General features: G+C 47.4%; 6 protein-coding genes across 6 annotated transcripts in view, besides 2 other annotated features; 2 read left to right on the top strand and 4 right to left on the bottom strand.

The window, feature by feature from the left end:
* Nucleotides 1-55: 55 nt before the first annotated feature.
* On the top strand, nt 56-490 carry UA08_08309 (hypothetical protein; the record flags this gene model as incomplete). The annotated part of the gene is made up of 1 exon (XM_020263218.1): nt 56-490. The coding sequence occupies one exon, from the start codon at nt 56-58 to the stop codon at nt 488-490; it is 435 nt and encodes a 144-aa protein (XP_020116788.1).
* Nucleotides 491-610: 120 nt separating this feature from the next.
* UA08_08308 (hypothetical protein) lies at nt 611-1,981 on the bottom strand (the record flags this gene model as incomplete). Its single annotated transcript, XM_020263217.1, has 4 exons — nt 611-616; nt 666-1,758; nt 1,815-1,911; nt 1,972-1,981. 4 exons carry the CDS (start codon nt 1,979-1,981, stop codon nt 611-613), a joined length of 1,206 nt encoding a protein of 401 aa, XP_020116609.1.
* Nucleotides 1,982-2,827: 846 nt separating this feature from the next.
* On the top strand, nt 2,828-3,552 carry UA08_08307 (hypothetical protein; the record flags this gene model as incomplete). Its single annotated transcript, XM_020263216.1, has 2 exons — nt 2,828-2,830; nt 2,890-3,552. 2 exons carry the CDS (start codon nt 2,828-2,830, stop codon nt 3,550-3,552), a joined length of 666 nt encoding a protein of 221 aa, XP_020116608.1.
* Nucleotides 3,553-3,647: 95 nt separating this feature from the next.
* On the bottom strand, nt 3,648-4,904 carry UA08_08306 (hypothetical protein; the record flags this gene model as incomplete). The annotated part of the gene is made up of 3 exons (XM_020263215.1): nt 3,648-3,688; nt 3,757-4,086; nt 4,142-4,904. The coding sequence occupies 3 exons, from the start codon at nt 4,902-4,904 to the stop codon at nt 3,648-3,650; spliced, it is 1,134 nt and encodes a 377-aa protein (XP_020116635.1).
* Nucleotides 3,724-3,754: a repeat region (Identified by RepeatMasker using a combination of RepBase library and repeat library created with RepeatScout).
* Nucleotides 4,905-10,567: 5,663 nt separating the features above from the next.
* On the bottom strand, nt 10,568-11,200 carry UA08_08305 (hypothetical protein; the record flags this gene model as incomplete). The annotated part of the gene is made up of 1 exon (XM_020263214.1): nt 10,568-11,200. One exon carries the CDS (start codon nt 11,198-11,200, stop codon nt 10,568-10,570), a length of 633 nt encoding a protein of 210 aa, XP_020116634.1.
* A 2,092-nt stretch (nt 11,201-13,292) lies between these two features.
* The window catches only part of UA08_08304 (hypothetical protein), a gene marked incomplete at both ends in the record, with an annotated part of 1,863 nt that continues 891 nt past the window's right edge, over nt 13,293-14,264 (bottom strand). The window contains one exon of the mRNA XM_020263212.1: nt 13,293-14,111. Coding sequence (XP_020116637.1) covers nt 13,293-14,111 — 819 coding nt within the window. The remainder of the gene's footprint in view (nt 14,112-14,264) is intronic.
* Nucleotides 14,145-14,194: a repeat region (Identified by RepeatMasker using a combination of RepBase library and repeat library created with RepeatScout).

Here is a 14,264-nt window from a genome sequence, read left to right as displayed (position 1 = left end):
ACATTCAACTATACAACTATACAACAAAAAATAAGGAGAGAGAGAAAAAAGAAAAATGGCAGGCAACGACCCTCACCGTGGTGGCACTCTATCCGAAATGGCCCCAACAGGCACCACCATGCCCAACGACGCCGGCCTCCAGAACACAATCCCGTCAAAGGCACGCCGAGATCAGCAAGAGGAAGACCATCGATTCGACTACGACGGCATTGCGCAGCCCTCAGTGGCTGCGGCAGCGGACAATTCTACCGACATGCCGCGCAGTACTCGCGATGTAGGCCAGTCCGGTGAGGTGATGACGGGCATTGGAGATTCCTTACCGGCTGAGATCGAGACCAAGAATATGCATTTCCAGGCCAATGATCCGGGTGCAAAGGGCCGGGTGCGCACGTTCAAGCATGCTGCAAAGACTACCGGTGCGTTTGACAGGCTGGCTGGGGAGGATCCTGAGGGGACACAGGCTGTTGCAGAACCTGAGCAGAGAGCTTGAGTGATCTTTTATATATCATATGCGTGTTGATTAAGAGTTCTGGGAAAATTGTATGATTGATGAGAAAAATATTGTATATATATATATGTCTATCAATGTCATTGCTGGAGACACCAAATGTCAATCCTACAATATACATCATATGTCCATAGCAAAAGTCTCACGTGAAACTTACAGAAGAGCCAGTGAGGCCCTGGTATATTTCTTCAAGTACATCTCGCTTGCGTTTCCTCGTTTCCATTTCGTTGTTTTCCTCAATCTCGGGCTCGCCCTCTGGGACACGAGATACCCAGGTCCTGATTGTACCATCTCCGTGTGCAGAGTATAATTCTAAACCTTCACCAGATGATCCATTGCCTCTCCACGCCAGAGCATTGATTCTGCCGGCACTCAGTGCGCTTGATCTACCGATTCGTTGCTGGCGTGTGGCTGACATGAGCCCGGGAACTTTCAATGTCTTGATAAATGTTCCTTCGCGTATCTCAAACATCAGTATCTCGCCACGATCCTCTTGGTCGTTGAAATTAGGCCATAGCAGAATTTCGTGACCAGCCTGCACGAGGCTGCTCGGCAAGACTACCGGTGCTCTTTCTGCGAGATGCGAAGACGCACTATTTCGCACCCGCGGGCCAAAATGTACGAGCGTATTAGCACCTGTAGTTGCATTCCACACTCGAAGCCGTGAATCTTGACCTGCAGTAATTAAATGACTGCCATTTGAAGTCCATCTGATTCCAGTCACGGCGCCATTGTGAGCACGTCCACGACGGGTAAAAGCATGCCGTCTGACAGAAGAGCCTGATATAACGCCTTGTGAAAACACCCCAACGGTATCATCCATGTCCAATGATCCAATTGCAGAGCTTGTTCCTGCCTTGCGGATATCGAAGATGATCGCCCGGTTGTCTGCAGACGCAGACGCAAGAATATGTGGCCGATGCGGCGCCCAAGCTAAAGATAGGACAGCCGAGTCATGACCAGGGAGGGTGTGGGTTGCTAGACCGCTACGCAAGTCTAGGAGGCGGACAGTTCTTTCAGACGTCCCGACTGCAATGAGAAGCGTCGACGCTGGATGCGCTGAAAGAGAATGAGAATAGGGAGTCGCATGGAGGTTAAATGTGTGTGCCGGTATAATTTCGCTATTTCCAAGTGCAGAAAGCTTCAGGGTGTTGTCACGAGATGTGGTCAAGATTGTAGATGGGTTGGGATCGAACGGATAGATAGATATCGATGTCAACGAATGACTGTGGGAAGATTCATGTTGCGCCCTTTGCTAATGTCAGAGATCGTTTTAGAATGTTTTATCACGTTACACCCATCATACTTATCAACCCACGCACTAGGCTCGTGAAGATGTTCGAGTTCAGACCCTCTGCTATCAAGGTCCCATAAACGAATGGAGGGATCAGCACCACCCGATACTAGACTGTTGTACAAAAGAAGTCAGTATGTATTCCAGCACGTTCATTGTAAGCACATACTATCGGCCATAGTGGTGATCAATAGCAAGGACGTTTACCCCTGCTTTGTGCGCTAAAACCTCATGGTCTTCAGTTTGCGACTTCTTGGAGCTCGTAAATTGGATTCTGGGAGATGGCTCAAGAAGCTGTACCAAACGAGAAGTTTGGGCTACATGAAACTCCCAAGGTTCAATGGACCCCTGGGCCCGGTTCAAGAGAAAAGAATTCATACATCAGATGGAAGTATAGGTATTGTAGAATTGCATATCATCTGGTGTTGATGATATCATTTGAGACGCGACGGGGTGCCGGGACAAACTTGTTCCGAGCCGCTGTTTGTATCAAAAATAGTCAACGTTGGCGAGGTTCTAAATGCATCATACTTGGAACAATTTTTTTTGAAAAACTCATCGCATTTAGCCAGAAATCGATCATCAAACACGCTGCGCTTCAATGGGATTAATTGCCTGAGATTAGCACTCTTCCTTTCACAAACAGAAAGGTCGGTAACGTAGTAGGCAAATAATCATGAAGGGTTGTTCTCGATGGTAGGCGATTGCATACCTAGGTAAAGGGCTCGTACGACTTTAGATTATAAGAAAGAAATATGATGTGAATCGCTCGTGTGTTTCTCGATGGAAACGTCGTCTGTCCTCTGCTAGGTTGAAGCTGTTGAGGCGAGAAAGGAGAAGATGATGATGGGAGACAGTTTCTCGATTAAATGACAAGGTCATGTGCTGCCTTGCAATAGCCCGTGGGTCGCACCTTCCTGTTTGGTCCCATCGCTCAGGCAGAGCACGTGAACTTGACACTTACAGAGTCACTGTCTGACTTGGCCAATCTGTTGCGCAGTTGTGAACTGACTGACTCCTCGAAGATGGTATATCTTTATTTCAATCTCCGCGCTGTTTACACAGCTTTACTCACGGTTGAATATAGCCTCCCAAAAGCAAGTCAGTTTCGTCCGAGGTGAAACAGCAATTGATACTCAATTACATACGCTCGACATGTGCTTGCCACACCCTCAAGGACTTGGAGAAGATGCTCCCTTCTGTTGCCAGCATCAATAGCATCCAAGTCAAGGAGTTCATTACTGGGCTGGTCAACGACAACAAAATTCGCATGGAGAAGATTGGCAGCAACAACTGGTATTGGAGTTTTCCGAGTGACGAGCGGCGCGAGCGCGAGAACATGAAAGAGAGAACGCTCCGAGAAATGAATCGAGTGGCAAAACTGGTGGAGCAGCTAGAGGACGAAGTAGAAAAGAAGGAGGCTGCAGCCCAAGAGGATGAGGGTTTCCATCATGATCCTGCAGTCATTCAAGCGGAGAGAGAGGACTTGATGAAGCGTAAGGCTGAGCTGGGTGCTGAAGTAGAGCGGCTCCGGGCAGAAAAGAGTGCCTTTGAAGCCAACGATTTCACAAGCATTAAACGAAAAACCGAGGATATCGCCAAATGGAAGCTGGAAGCCATGATGTGGGCAGATAATATTGACATCATGGAACAATATCTTAATAAGCTTGCTAGTGGAGATCGTGAACTGGTCCAGGCAGTCAAGAAACAGTGCTACGGTGAGGACTATGTGGATGGCGATGACTTATGACTTGTTTGAGCTGCAGATTTGAGGCTAAAGTTCTACTTTGATATAAAACACTATAGTTTCAATGAAATAAAAGAATGACAAATCAAATTTATTTACTATCGACGTGGATTGGCATATGGCAGGCTAAAATCACAAGCTGCAGCACAAATTCATAATATCATCAGGAAGAAACCTCCCTTTACACAGTGGTAGTATGCAAATCACGGTTTCGGTTTCGTTGGGCCGCGAGGACCTCACTTGACGAGAAGGAAAACGGACTGCGTGGCAAGTCAGGCGAACGCGGGCTCAGAGCCTTCGCAAACAAATCATCAGAGTCCGAGCTTGCAGGCTGCGCCACAGGTTCAAGAAGACTAGCATTGCTGCTGCTGCTGCTGCTCTGCGCCTGTTGAATGAAAGGTGGTGGCGCGTGGGCCACGATACGCTTGACATCCGAGTTATTCATAGTGACACTATGGAAAGAGCTGAAAGACGAGACAGCTACGTCAGGAGACTGGGGAGAAAGAAGATGCGCCTCAATGGCATTCTGACGGTGGTCTAATATCATCAGTGTCTTTTCCTGTTATAAAGATAGTCCAAGTAGTTTGCTCACCTTCAGCTGACTGTTTTGGATCCTTCTCACTAGTATCCAGCTTTAATCCTTTGAGCTTCTCGCCCAGTTTGCTACCCCCAGTTGGCGAGATGGGCGTCAGAGGCGCCAAAGATAGGGATGAGGCATCCGGCGAAGACGATGAGCCGTCAAGGGCAGATGACGGTACCGTGACACCGAAATTTGCTTCAATCCATTCTTTCTCCTGGATTGCCATCTGCAGGGCTATCCCTTCGACATTATTCAAAGACTCCTCCTGGATTTCTTTCTCCAGGGATTGCAATCTTTTTTTTGCCCAAATGGTATGCAGAACACCCTTCTTCCCAGCTGTGCGCGCGGTAACGCCCAGTTCGGGTGGGAAAATAGCAGGCAAAGGGTTAATCTTAGTTGAGTCCGGCGGCTTGACAGTTGATGCCGAATTAGGTTGTGGGATATAACTCAGGCTCACAACGGGAGGGACAGTTATACCCGGAGGCAGCATGAAATAGAAGCGGCGCGTTTTTTCGCTCGTCTGCTCATCGGCAGGCAGAAGCGCCGTCTTGCCTTCCCAGAAAACATGCCATGAGCCCGGTGACGACGCGCTGCGCCCGTCGTCTTCCCACTCCACCATCAGGATCTTGGTTCCCTCATTCCCTTTGCCGGCCTCGAACTCGAAGCGGGCAAACGCTGAGATAGCGAGGCTATTGCTATTACCCGGGACGACGGGGATGTCCCAGCCAGAGAAGCGGTCGTCGTCGGGAACTGCTTGGAAAGTTTCTCTAGACATAGCGACGAATTTTCTCAGGGTCTAAGATCCAAGCTGTGTTCAAAGATGGGGCGGGTTGGGCAAGCTTGCACAGGAGGCGATGGGAAGAAGCCATTTTCACCTTGAGAGGATGGCAAGAGGGGGGCGGGATCACGGGATTTGCGAACCCCTCAGGAGTCAGGCCTGCTAGGCCTTGACAGCGCCGCGAGCATTACTTCCTTTTGAGGTAATGGACGATGAAAGAACGTTGCGGCCGGCCGAATCAGACCGTGTCTTCTAAATATAGCATGAGCCGCTGCAGGTCAATCACACCGTCGCGTGCTTCTGATTGGGTGCTGCTCAATGTACAGCCACACTGAGTAGCAGTCGGTTAATTGAGTATCTCGACGCGCGCGCTAATACCCAATCACGGTCGATGTGTGAGGGCTCTGCCGGAGAGGTCAAGATGCCGTCTGGACAGGGTCCGTCGCTGTCGGCCGCGCCATGTACAGACCGAGGCATACTTGGGTATATACCTACAACCAGCCTACCTAAGTGCCTAGGTAGGGATCAAGCAATGGAGGAGCGAAAGCAAAACGGAGAAACCTGCACGAACAGGCATTAAGGTGGTGATGGCGGTGGTGGAAGACCGCGATCTGATCAACTCGGCCGTGTCCGGGAACATAGTCGAATCGACCAGGTGGGCGAAGGCTCTCTCGACAAATCGGCCTTGCTGTTTGTAAAGAAAGAACCTCTTTATTCATAGTGAGGCTGTAGTATCATTCACTTGAGATGAGACCGAAGTTAACGAACATGTATATAGTAGCGAGGAAGATGATCGGGTCGGTGAATAATTTCGAGTTCCCTTGTCTTAGGCATGGCCGTTGTGCAAACTGGTTTCGGATTTTCAGTATTCCAAGCAAAGCCGGAGACTTTGGCGTTGCTTATCCAAGCATCGTTGCTTGGATACAAGCGAGGACGGCCTTCAGTCTGGACATTTGGATGAGCCCGGCTCGGTGAAAGCAAAGCTCCTAGGAATATTCTGGAATCAGGGCAGCAACTTGACCAAGTATAAAGCCTGGTGGTAGGGAAATGGCACTGAAAGATGTCTTCGATAGCCATAATGCTGCATTCGGATATCATCTCAGTCACAATGCCGAGGCCGAGGAGCTAACATAACGCCTCTAGTTACTCTGAACAGGAGACTGTCTATCTGCTTCAATGTTTATGAACGAATGAGCTCTCAGATGGAGCACTGTTAGTTTTCGTCGAATATTGTGCAAATCCACTGCTTTATCGAGAGGTCAGAGTCAACAATATAAGTGCTAGATTCCCTTTCGAATCTGTTCTCAACAACGAGAATGTTTCATCTAGTTCTATTCTATAATTAGTACGTACGGGTTCTTCTTGGTTTTCTTTTTTTAGCAACGGCACCATCTCCATGAACAGTGAAAGGCTTCACTTGAACTTACGCTTTTCCCTGTGAACAGGCTTGATCTTAAAATAGAGTCCAAGATCAATGGAGAAATTCCACAACCCCCGAAATATTACGACGTGGATCCAGAAAAAGCATGGATTATTGATGAAATTGGTATCGTAACTGACGATACGATGGAAACAAGCTCGTCTTGTACATACAGGTACTTACAAGGACGGAACCAGAGGTCCAAAAAGTACCAGGGATACCTAGATAGGCAAGATAAAATATTTAAACGACATCAAGATGTACAGAAAAGCAAGGGACTGGCATGGATGTTTCTGAAAATAGCATCAATTGGCATGGGTAGAAGAGAGGAACGGGCTGCAACAACCTTGAAAACGGCTCCATTGCGATATTACATGCTACCTAGTACGGAAGCTAGACATATGATATGCATTCTAAAAGCTGGTTGTCGAGGAAATGGACGCAAACCACTTCGTTAGGTGTTTGAGGAAACTTCTAATTATAACTCGCGATATCAGGATGGACGAATAGAAATGAATACCATGGATACTTCAACAATAAAAGAGCAGATCCAGCGAGGGATTAATGTTCACAAGAAGCCTAGATGCTCGCGATTGAGGCAGCCTGAGAGATTTTATAGAGCTAATCGGTGCAGGTATGGAGTACCTGCATGTATCCATGCAGACGCCAAGTGGAGATCTCTAGAGAGTAAAAATAGAAAAACAGTTGGTATACTAAATATGAACTGGTGTAAGCCTAATAGGGAAGGTGTTGAGATGACTACAGCCATGTACAGAGGCTTTCCCTTGGATGATAAATGCATGGATTGGATAGCTCGGTTAGGTGTAACAGTTGGCGAGGTGGTATTAGTGGAGTCGAGGGCAAAGAAACCAAGGCCTTTATGTATAAACCGCATCGAGAGTTGTTAATTTTAGAACATTTACAACGTTAAAATGTGAGTTGAAAGAAGAATAATGAACGATATTGATGGAGGCGATCTATTCTTAGACTTGGTGGCTTGTCTCCACTTCCTAGGCTTGCCACTTTGGGACAAGGCCGTCTAAGCTTATGGCCCTCGACTCATAGATAAATTAGAGCAATCTTTCTGGTAGTCCCATTCAATATTTCTCATGTATTCTTCACCCACGTAGGTAGGTAGGTAGACTTGCACTCATATTTCACAACACTGCGATCTCAAACGTACTCCGGCGTGCATCCTTTGATACGCACCGGCAAGCAAGGAACTTTTGGGGTATTCAATTGATTCAAATATACCGGGACAAGTGTATTAGTTTGCTTCTAAAATTGCACTAAGCTTGCGAGATTTGCATGGGTTCATACTCCGTGGATGTCGATGTAAACATTGAAAAAGGGCATAACTCCTCGCTGGCTCGTTTGCCCCGCCTATATCGTAATTTATTTTGACGAAACTTGGGGACAGGGGGGTTAATGTGACAGTACCATGAATGCTTCCATTATTAGTATCTTCAGGAAAAATGGGTGATCGATTTTGTCTCTGTGGGTCTGAGATGCACAAACTATGTGACTTTGTGGAAGTCCCACGGCATCCCATGGCATCACTAGCCAATTGAGAAAGGAAATGGCCAAAGACGACAATCATACTTTATGCGTTATGCACTGCTGATATGTCGGTATTGCAGTCACTAAAGTATCGTCCCGAAGTGCGGAGTAAACTCTTGATTTCATTTGCTCAGACGAGACCGATAAATAGAGGCCTGATAATTATCCATCACACGCATCCGAGCCTGTTTCATGCTGCTTGTTTCGATTTATGTACTAGTTACTCCATGCTACCTAACCGTCATTCCAATGTTTGCGGATCATGTGAGATAAGTTTGCTCACCATATCCACATCTAACCTTCCTAATGCTTCTTGAGCATTATTGTCACATGATATCGCCACGCAGCTTGAACTAATGAAGACTCCCAGCCACCTCCCAAACTCCTAACGTTTCGCTTGCATACCATTCGCAGTGCTTCTCATTAGGGCCGCTCCTTTACACCTTGGCAAGAAAGGTAGCCCATACAAAGCTGAAACGATGCTTAACTTAGTTAGGAAGGACGAATGAAAGCCATGCGTGTTGTGCCTCCTAACCTATAGCGGGCATGTCTTCCCGAATTGGTCAAGAGCCGAAGGGTCTAGTTGTCACCCCCGCATAAGCTCGATGAGGTCTAGCCAATCATATCCCTATTACGAACGAGGTCTATGAGAAAGGCGTTCCGCTATTCCGCTTGAGGGAAAGCGCCGGCGCTTAATCCACGATCAGGACTGGGTCAATTGATCATCGAAAAGTGGGTATAAGTGGGGCATATGAGCGGACCGTTCCCCCCCTCTCGGTAACCTTCCAGGGAAAATGAAAACTTCCGTTCAACAATAGCCAATCAGCATCGGAGGATTCGATGTGTATCAAATGTCGGTAAGGATATCAGGCTTCTAATTGTTATTAGTCGCCACAGAAAGACACAAGGAGACAGTTACATGGCGAGCAGAGAAGTCACAAACCACACAACCCCCCCCTCTTCCCGCCTTTTGTGGGCTTGAAGCAATGGAACATAATTAAAGCATGTAACCTGGAAAGGACATACGTTTTTCCCGTGCATATGCAAAAGCAGAGCATTCTGGCCTTGGCTGCATGCTCATCGGGTTTGACAAGGGTGCTCCAATTTCCTGAAGAAACTTCGTTGAAGCGGTGTGCTATTGGATGGAATCGATGATGAAAACAAAAAGTTGACTCGGCCATTAGTACGGATGATGCTGGGAATATTACATTCACGGACTGGACTACTTTGTGCTAAGAGGAGTAGTGTGAGTATAAATGTTACAATGAACTTCAGTTAAGGTTCAGAAAACCTCTATTGGTTTCTAAGAAAGACGGTAAGATGAGATTAAAAATATCATGAATCCTAAGTTGTTGTTGTAATGGCCGTTACACGGGTATGGTCTTGTGTAAAGTATTCATTACTGATACGTATTGTCCGTGTGTGGGGCATGCTAACTACATAGTGCCCCATGGCCATGTCGTAGACTGTGATACTTGTCCATACTACACAGCCCCTCGGTGATTCATCATTCTTTCAAGTTTCTCCGCTTGTCATGTCCAAACCCAAGAGCATGGACCTGCTAGTCTTACTAGCTGAAGTTATTTTGCGAAATTAGCACGGTACGGACGGAGTATTATGTGCTAGCTAACTTGATAGTAAATAGTTCAGTCTGCCTCCCCCAGGCTAAACCTAAAAAATGCCGAGTGGCGTTCTAGGGATAACTCATCGAAGATTGACCAACAACCAGCTAGTCAAGCTCAGTGGACTTGACCCTTGGTTCGGACTCAGAGAGCAGTTAAATGGAGGGGTCTGATCTCTCATAACTCGCCGCCATGAGTCGTAGTATAGAGTCGTACAATTAATATCGATTAGTCTGACAGGGTGGAAAAGAAACATCTGGAATCTATGGATTGAGTCATGGCCTTCGGAGCCGTATGACGCCTCAGCTGCATGTATAGAGGCCCGGTACTTGCTAGTAGCCTCAGCTATTGACCAAAGGAGTCAAGCTCGTTTCTAACACGTGTCTATACGACTAGCTTCGTGTATTGCTGTTGGTCCTCTCGATTTCATATCCGAATCATGCTCCTTCAATTTTCTTTTTCAAGTCAGACAAACTCGTCTTTTGCCTCAGGATTTGACTGGTGAAAAACCTAAGAGGGCTAAGTGGGCGGGTCCACGCTGTTCCATGGTTATCAATAATGACTAGGTCCTAAAATAGAATATAGTCATGATACTCGAGTGAAGACAACGCTTTGACAGCACAAAGAAATTATTATTTCATTGACATGAATCGATTTTTAGTCCAACATGAACATGGACAGTGTTATACCATTTTGCGCCCCCACCCCATCCTTTCGATCCAAATGAAAAGGCTTGCTCTGAAATGTGGTAACAAATATACAATCAAGTTCCTGACCCAACTCCTTGCAATATCAAAACAAAACAGACATGCAAAGTAAACAAAATATTTATCGTATACTCATGAGAAGAGACAAAGAGAAAGTAAACAAACAATGCATCATCATCATAAGACTTCAAGCCATCCCGGTTGCTTAGGATGATGATAATCTTAAAAAAAAAAGACAAGACAAAAGACAAGAAAGAAAGAAATAGTATGCAAACATGATAATGACAAAATATTCACAAATGCGATCTATTCGTCGTGGTCCCGTAACAAAAAGAAGAATGCGAGGAAAGATCAAGCCTGTGGAGTTGCACTAGTTCGGCGTCGCTTGGCCTGTGGCGTTGGTTCCAAGGAAGCCCGCCTATACGTGACTGTGCGAGTGATAACCTCTCGAACAGTCACAGACTTGCCAGCAGGAAGCTGAGGTCCGTCGAGATAACGCATTCTCCACTCAGCGGGTGAGTAAGGGGAGTATGCAACGGTAGAAGCACTCCGTGGAGAAGCAGTGGCCGGAGACATTGCTTTTCGTGCAGCTAGGACTGTTGAGACTCGCAACCGCTTCCGTCCATGAGGAGACTTTGCAGAGAGGGGTGTAGTCACCGGGGATTCAGGTGAGCCAGACTCAGATGTCACGAATTCGCCACCGTGAGGAAATGACACGCTTGTTGTTGTTGTTGTGGACGGTGTGCCTAACTTTTCAATGGGATATCTAGAAAAGCCGGCTGCAGGGCTGATAGGGCTTTGAATCTCAGGTTTCATTGCCTTTAGGAACTGGGTATAGGCAAGTGGCGGGGTTATTGGCTTTGGCATAGGCTTGTCGGTCTTGGTGTCCGATTGAGAAACACATTGTATTTCAGACGGGAGGGTTGGCGTCTTTGGCGTCTTTGGCGTCTTGAGGGGTTGTAAGACGGGTCTTTCAGGCGCCATGTCTTTCTGTTGGATTATTTGAAATAGTTGTAAGAGGTAATTGATAAAGAGGTCCGGAAATGGCCGACAAGTTGAAATGGGATGCTTCAAAGACAGAAAGGGTGGGCGAAAGCAATGATTTTAAGTCGATAAAATGAGAATGAGCGTCGAGGCGTGAATAGACCACTAGTCAGCCAGTCACAAGGGGGCTTGTCCAACCACAACACACTGCGGAGAGGGTGGTGGATGATCGTTTCGCCCGAAGCTTTGGGAGATCTTTTGTATGTTTTGATGTAAAGACGAAAAACCGTAATGTACACCGTAATTTCGGTATGGTATGGCGTATGGTACAAGGAGCAATAATACAAGTCTGTAAATAAAAACGGTTAGTCAGCCAGAGTCATCCGCAGCCGGGACCAGAGCAAACCATACAAACAAACAAATTCGCTGCCAGAGCTGAGAATGAAAATGAAACGAAATAATATAAAATTAAACAAAAATGACACGAGCAAGTTGACGCCGAGAAAATGCTTGGACTGAAAGAATCCGACCCGCGGAAAACAATAGCAAGAAAAGAATCGGCAAGGAAAAGCACAAAGTGAATTGAATAACAGAACAGAACAGACTTGGGAACCTGTGTCTCTATATAAATCAAGACACTGCCACGACCATGCTGCGACAACAGACCACGCAAACACGCCTCGCTTCGCTGCGCGCGTGCTGAAGCAAGCCTCAAACACCCCTGCGTCTATACGTCGCCAGTCATTTCTCTCTATCTTCTCTCACAGGCCTTCTTGGTGTTTCAAGGTTGGTGGAGCACTGCCAGCTGCTCGCTCTGGTTGGCCCCCGCGGCTTCGGCGAGCCGCCCGCGCCAGTCCTATAGAACAGCCAATCAGATGCTTGCAGCCGGTCCTTGTGGACGAGAGGGCTGTCGAGACCGTCTTTGTAGTTACGGTGTGGCAACTCTGATACGTCGCCGTTGGCAGGCGCTTTAACCTGTAATGTTTCAAGGATACCCGTTGCTGAAGGAAGCGGCTCAGCGCTTAGTTCTACGGTGCCAGATGCGTCGGTCTAATTTCACCCTGCCACGGAATGCTGATGTCTGGTTCACGATCATATCCAATTACCTTGCTGACTTGGATGGCAGAGATCTTGCATTGCCGCTGGCGCATATGCCCTCTAGCCAATAGACCTGTGATAGTAGCATAACCCTATCCTGAGGCTAGTCATGTTAGCCCAGAGCTGCAAGTCATCGAGCTTCTGTGCCCACCTAGTCAACCAATATCCACAGCGTAGGATTCTTCCAGCTCTTATTCTTCATTCAGAACAAAGTTTAGTTCTCGAGCCACTCGGAAATTGCAATATGTCTTGAAGCCGCTTTGTTGGAGGCTTGGATATAGCGTCAAGCGTTCTGTGGCCCCTGACTGGACGATGTATAGTTTCATGACCTACATATGTGTTATTATAATAGACAGACTGACTAGTTATGCTTTGTACTAGGGCCAATCAGGGGAAAATAGTTCATATTTGGTCTCTAACCGCCCTGCCTGAAAATGAAGAGCTGAAGCTACGTGGATGATGTATGGAAAGTTGGTACGAACAAAGAGAGTTGGAACGCGCCACTTGGGTAAAACTGCCTCTGTCTTGGAATGTGGAAAGTAAGGGAGATGCTGAGCCAAGTTATGAGGCAGTTTGGCGATGTCCATAGAAAGGTAAACAAATGTTATTAAATAGCAAAATTATGGTACTTGATACAAAGCAGGTATTAAACATGAGGATAGCCTTACTCGAATAACATCAGGCTGAAAGAGAGGAAATTTTCAATCAAATTACGGCAGCAGATCAAAATCTGCCCATTGTCCACAGATCTAATGGCATTATATCCGATGCGCAGTTATCGGCGCGAATAGCACGGGAGCTTCATGAAAATGAATGACTTGATTGAGACATCATGAAGATCTTACTTGACAAAATCAAACGAGTGGATGATGACAGGGTCATCTGCGTGCCGGATCCGGCCCGGTAGAACGATATAGCCGTGTAGTATGAAGAGGTTCATTGTATGTGGACATAGTCAAACCAGGCTGCCTTGAATCTCAAACTAAGACTATGTTCATAGAAGGAAGGCCAAGGCTCCGAGGACGGCCAAAGTGAAGCCTTGAGGAGCAGCAACGAAGCCAGCCCCACCAAGGAAAGGTGAGGGCACCGACAAAGGACTTGGCACAGTTGGGGTGGGAGTTAGGGCGATGCTAGGAGCGGTAATCAAAGTTGGAGGTGGTGCGGTCGTCGTGGGCTTGGCTGGTATGGACACAGACGGAGGAATCGATGCTTGGTAGGAAGCATGGTGCACTGATGATGGAGCCTGAGATGCCTTGATCTGGGCTTTGAATGTCGAAGAAGGCGTCACATGACCGTGAGATTGGGGCTTTCCGTACTGGGGGCCAGGAGGGAATGGTTTGTAAGTCTCAGGTTCGGTTTCGTGTTCTTCAGGAACAGGGGACAAGTCAAAGTTATCTTCAGGCTCCTTGGGAGGAGGGTATGCGCCATGATAATGATCCTTCTCATGGTCAGGCTCCGGAAGGTCGTGTTCCTCGGGAACAGGGGCCGAGTCAATGCCATCTTGAGGCTTCTTGGGAGGAGGATATGTGCCATGGTATTGATCCTTCTCATGGTCAGGCTCCGGCAGCTCGTGTTCTTCAGGGAAAGGCTCCGCGTCCTCATGCGGCTGTGGATGACTTTGCTGCGCAGGAGGATGAGGGGGCGGGTAGGAATTACCCTTGCCTGCTGGAATTTGGGGATCAATAGGGACCTCTGGCTGTGGCTTAGGTGTCTCTTTTGGTGCATCTGGGGCCTCACTGTCCTCTGGCATTGGCATTGGCATGTGATGAGTGCCGTCTTCAGATTCAGGACAAGGCGGCTCCTGCTCCCCTCCCTGTTTTTCAGGGCCTGGCTGGGCACTAGGTTCTGCAGGTACAGGTACAGATGCTGGGGCTGGCGCTTGAATAGGAGCTGCAGGTTCAGGTGCAAAGCTTGAAGCTGGCGCTTGAATAGGAGCTGCAGGTTCAGGTGCAAAGCTTGAAGCTGG

This window comes from Talaromyces atroroseus (assembly GCF_001907595.1).
Source record: "Talaromyces atroroseus strain IBT 11181 chromosome Unknown scaffold_13, whole genome shotgun sequence".
In the NCBI taxonomy this organism is placed as follows: Eukaryota; Fungi; Ascomycota; class Eurotiomycetes; order Eurotiales; family Trichocomaceae; genus Talaromyces; species Talaromyces atroroseus.
The sequence above is the reverse complement of the archived record's forward strand: the minus strand, read 5'-3'. Positions and strand labels throughout refer to the sequence as shown.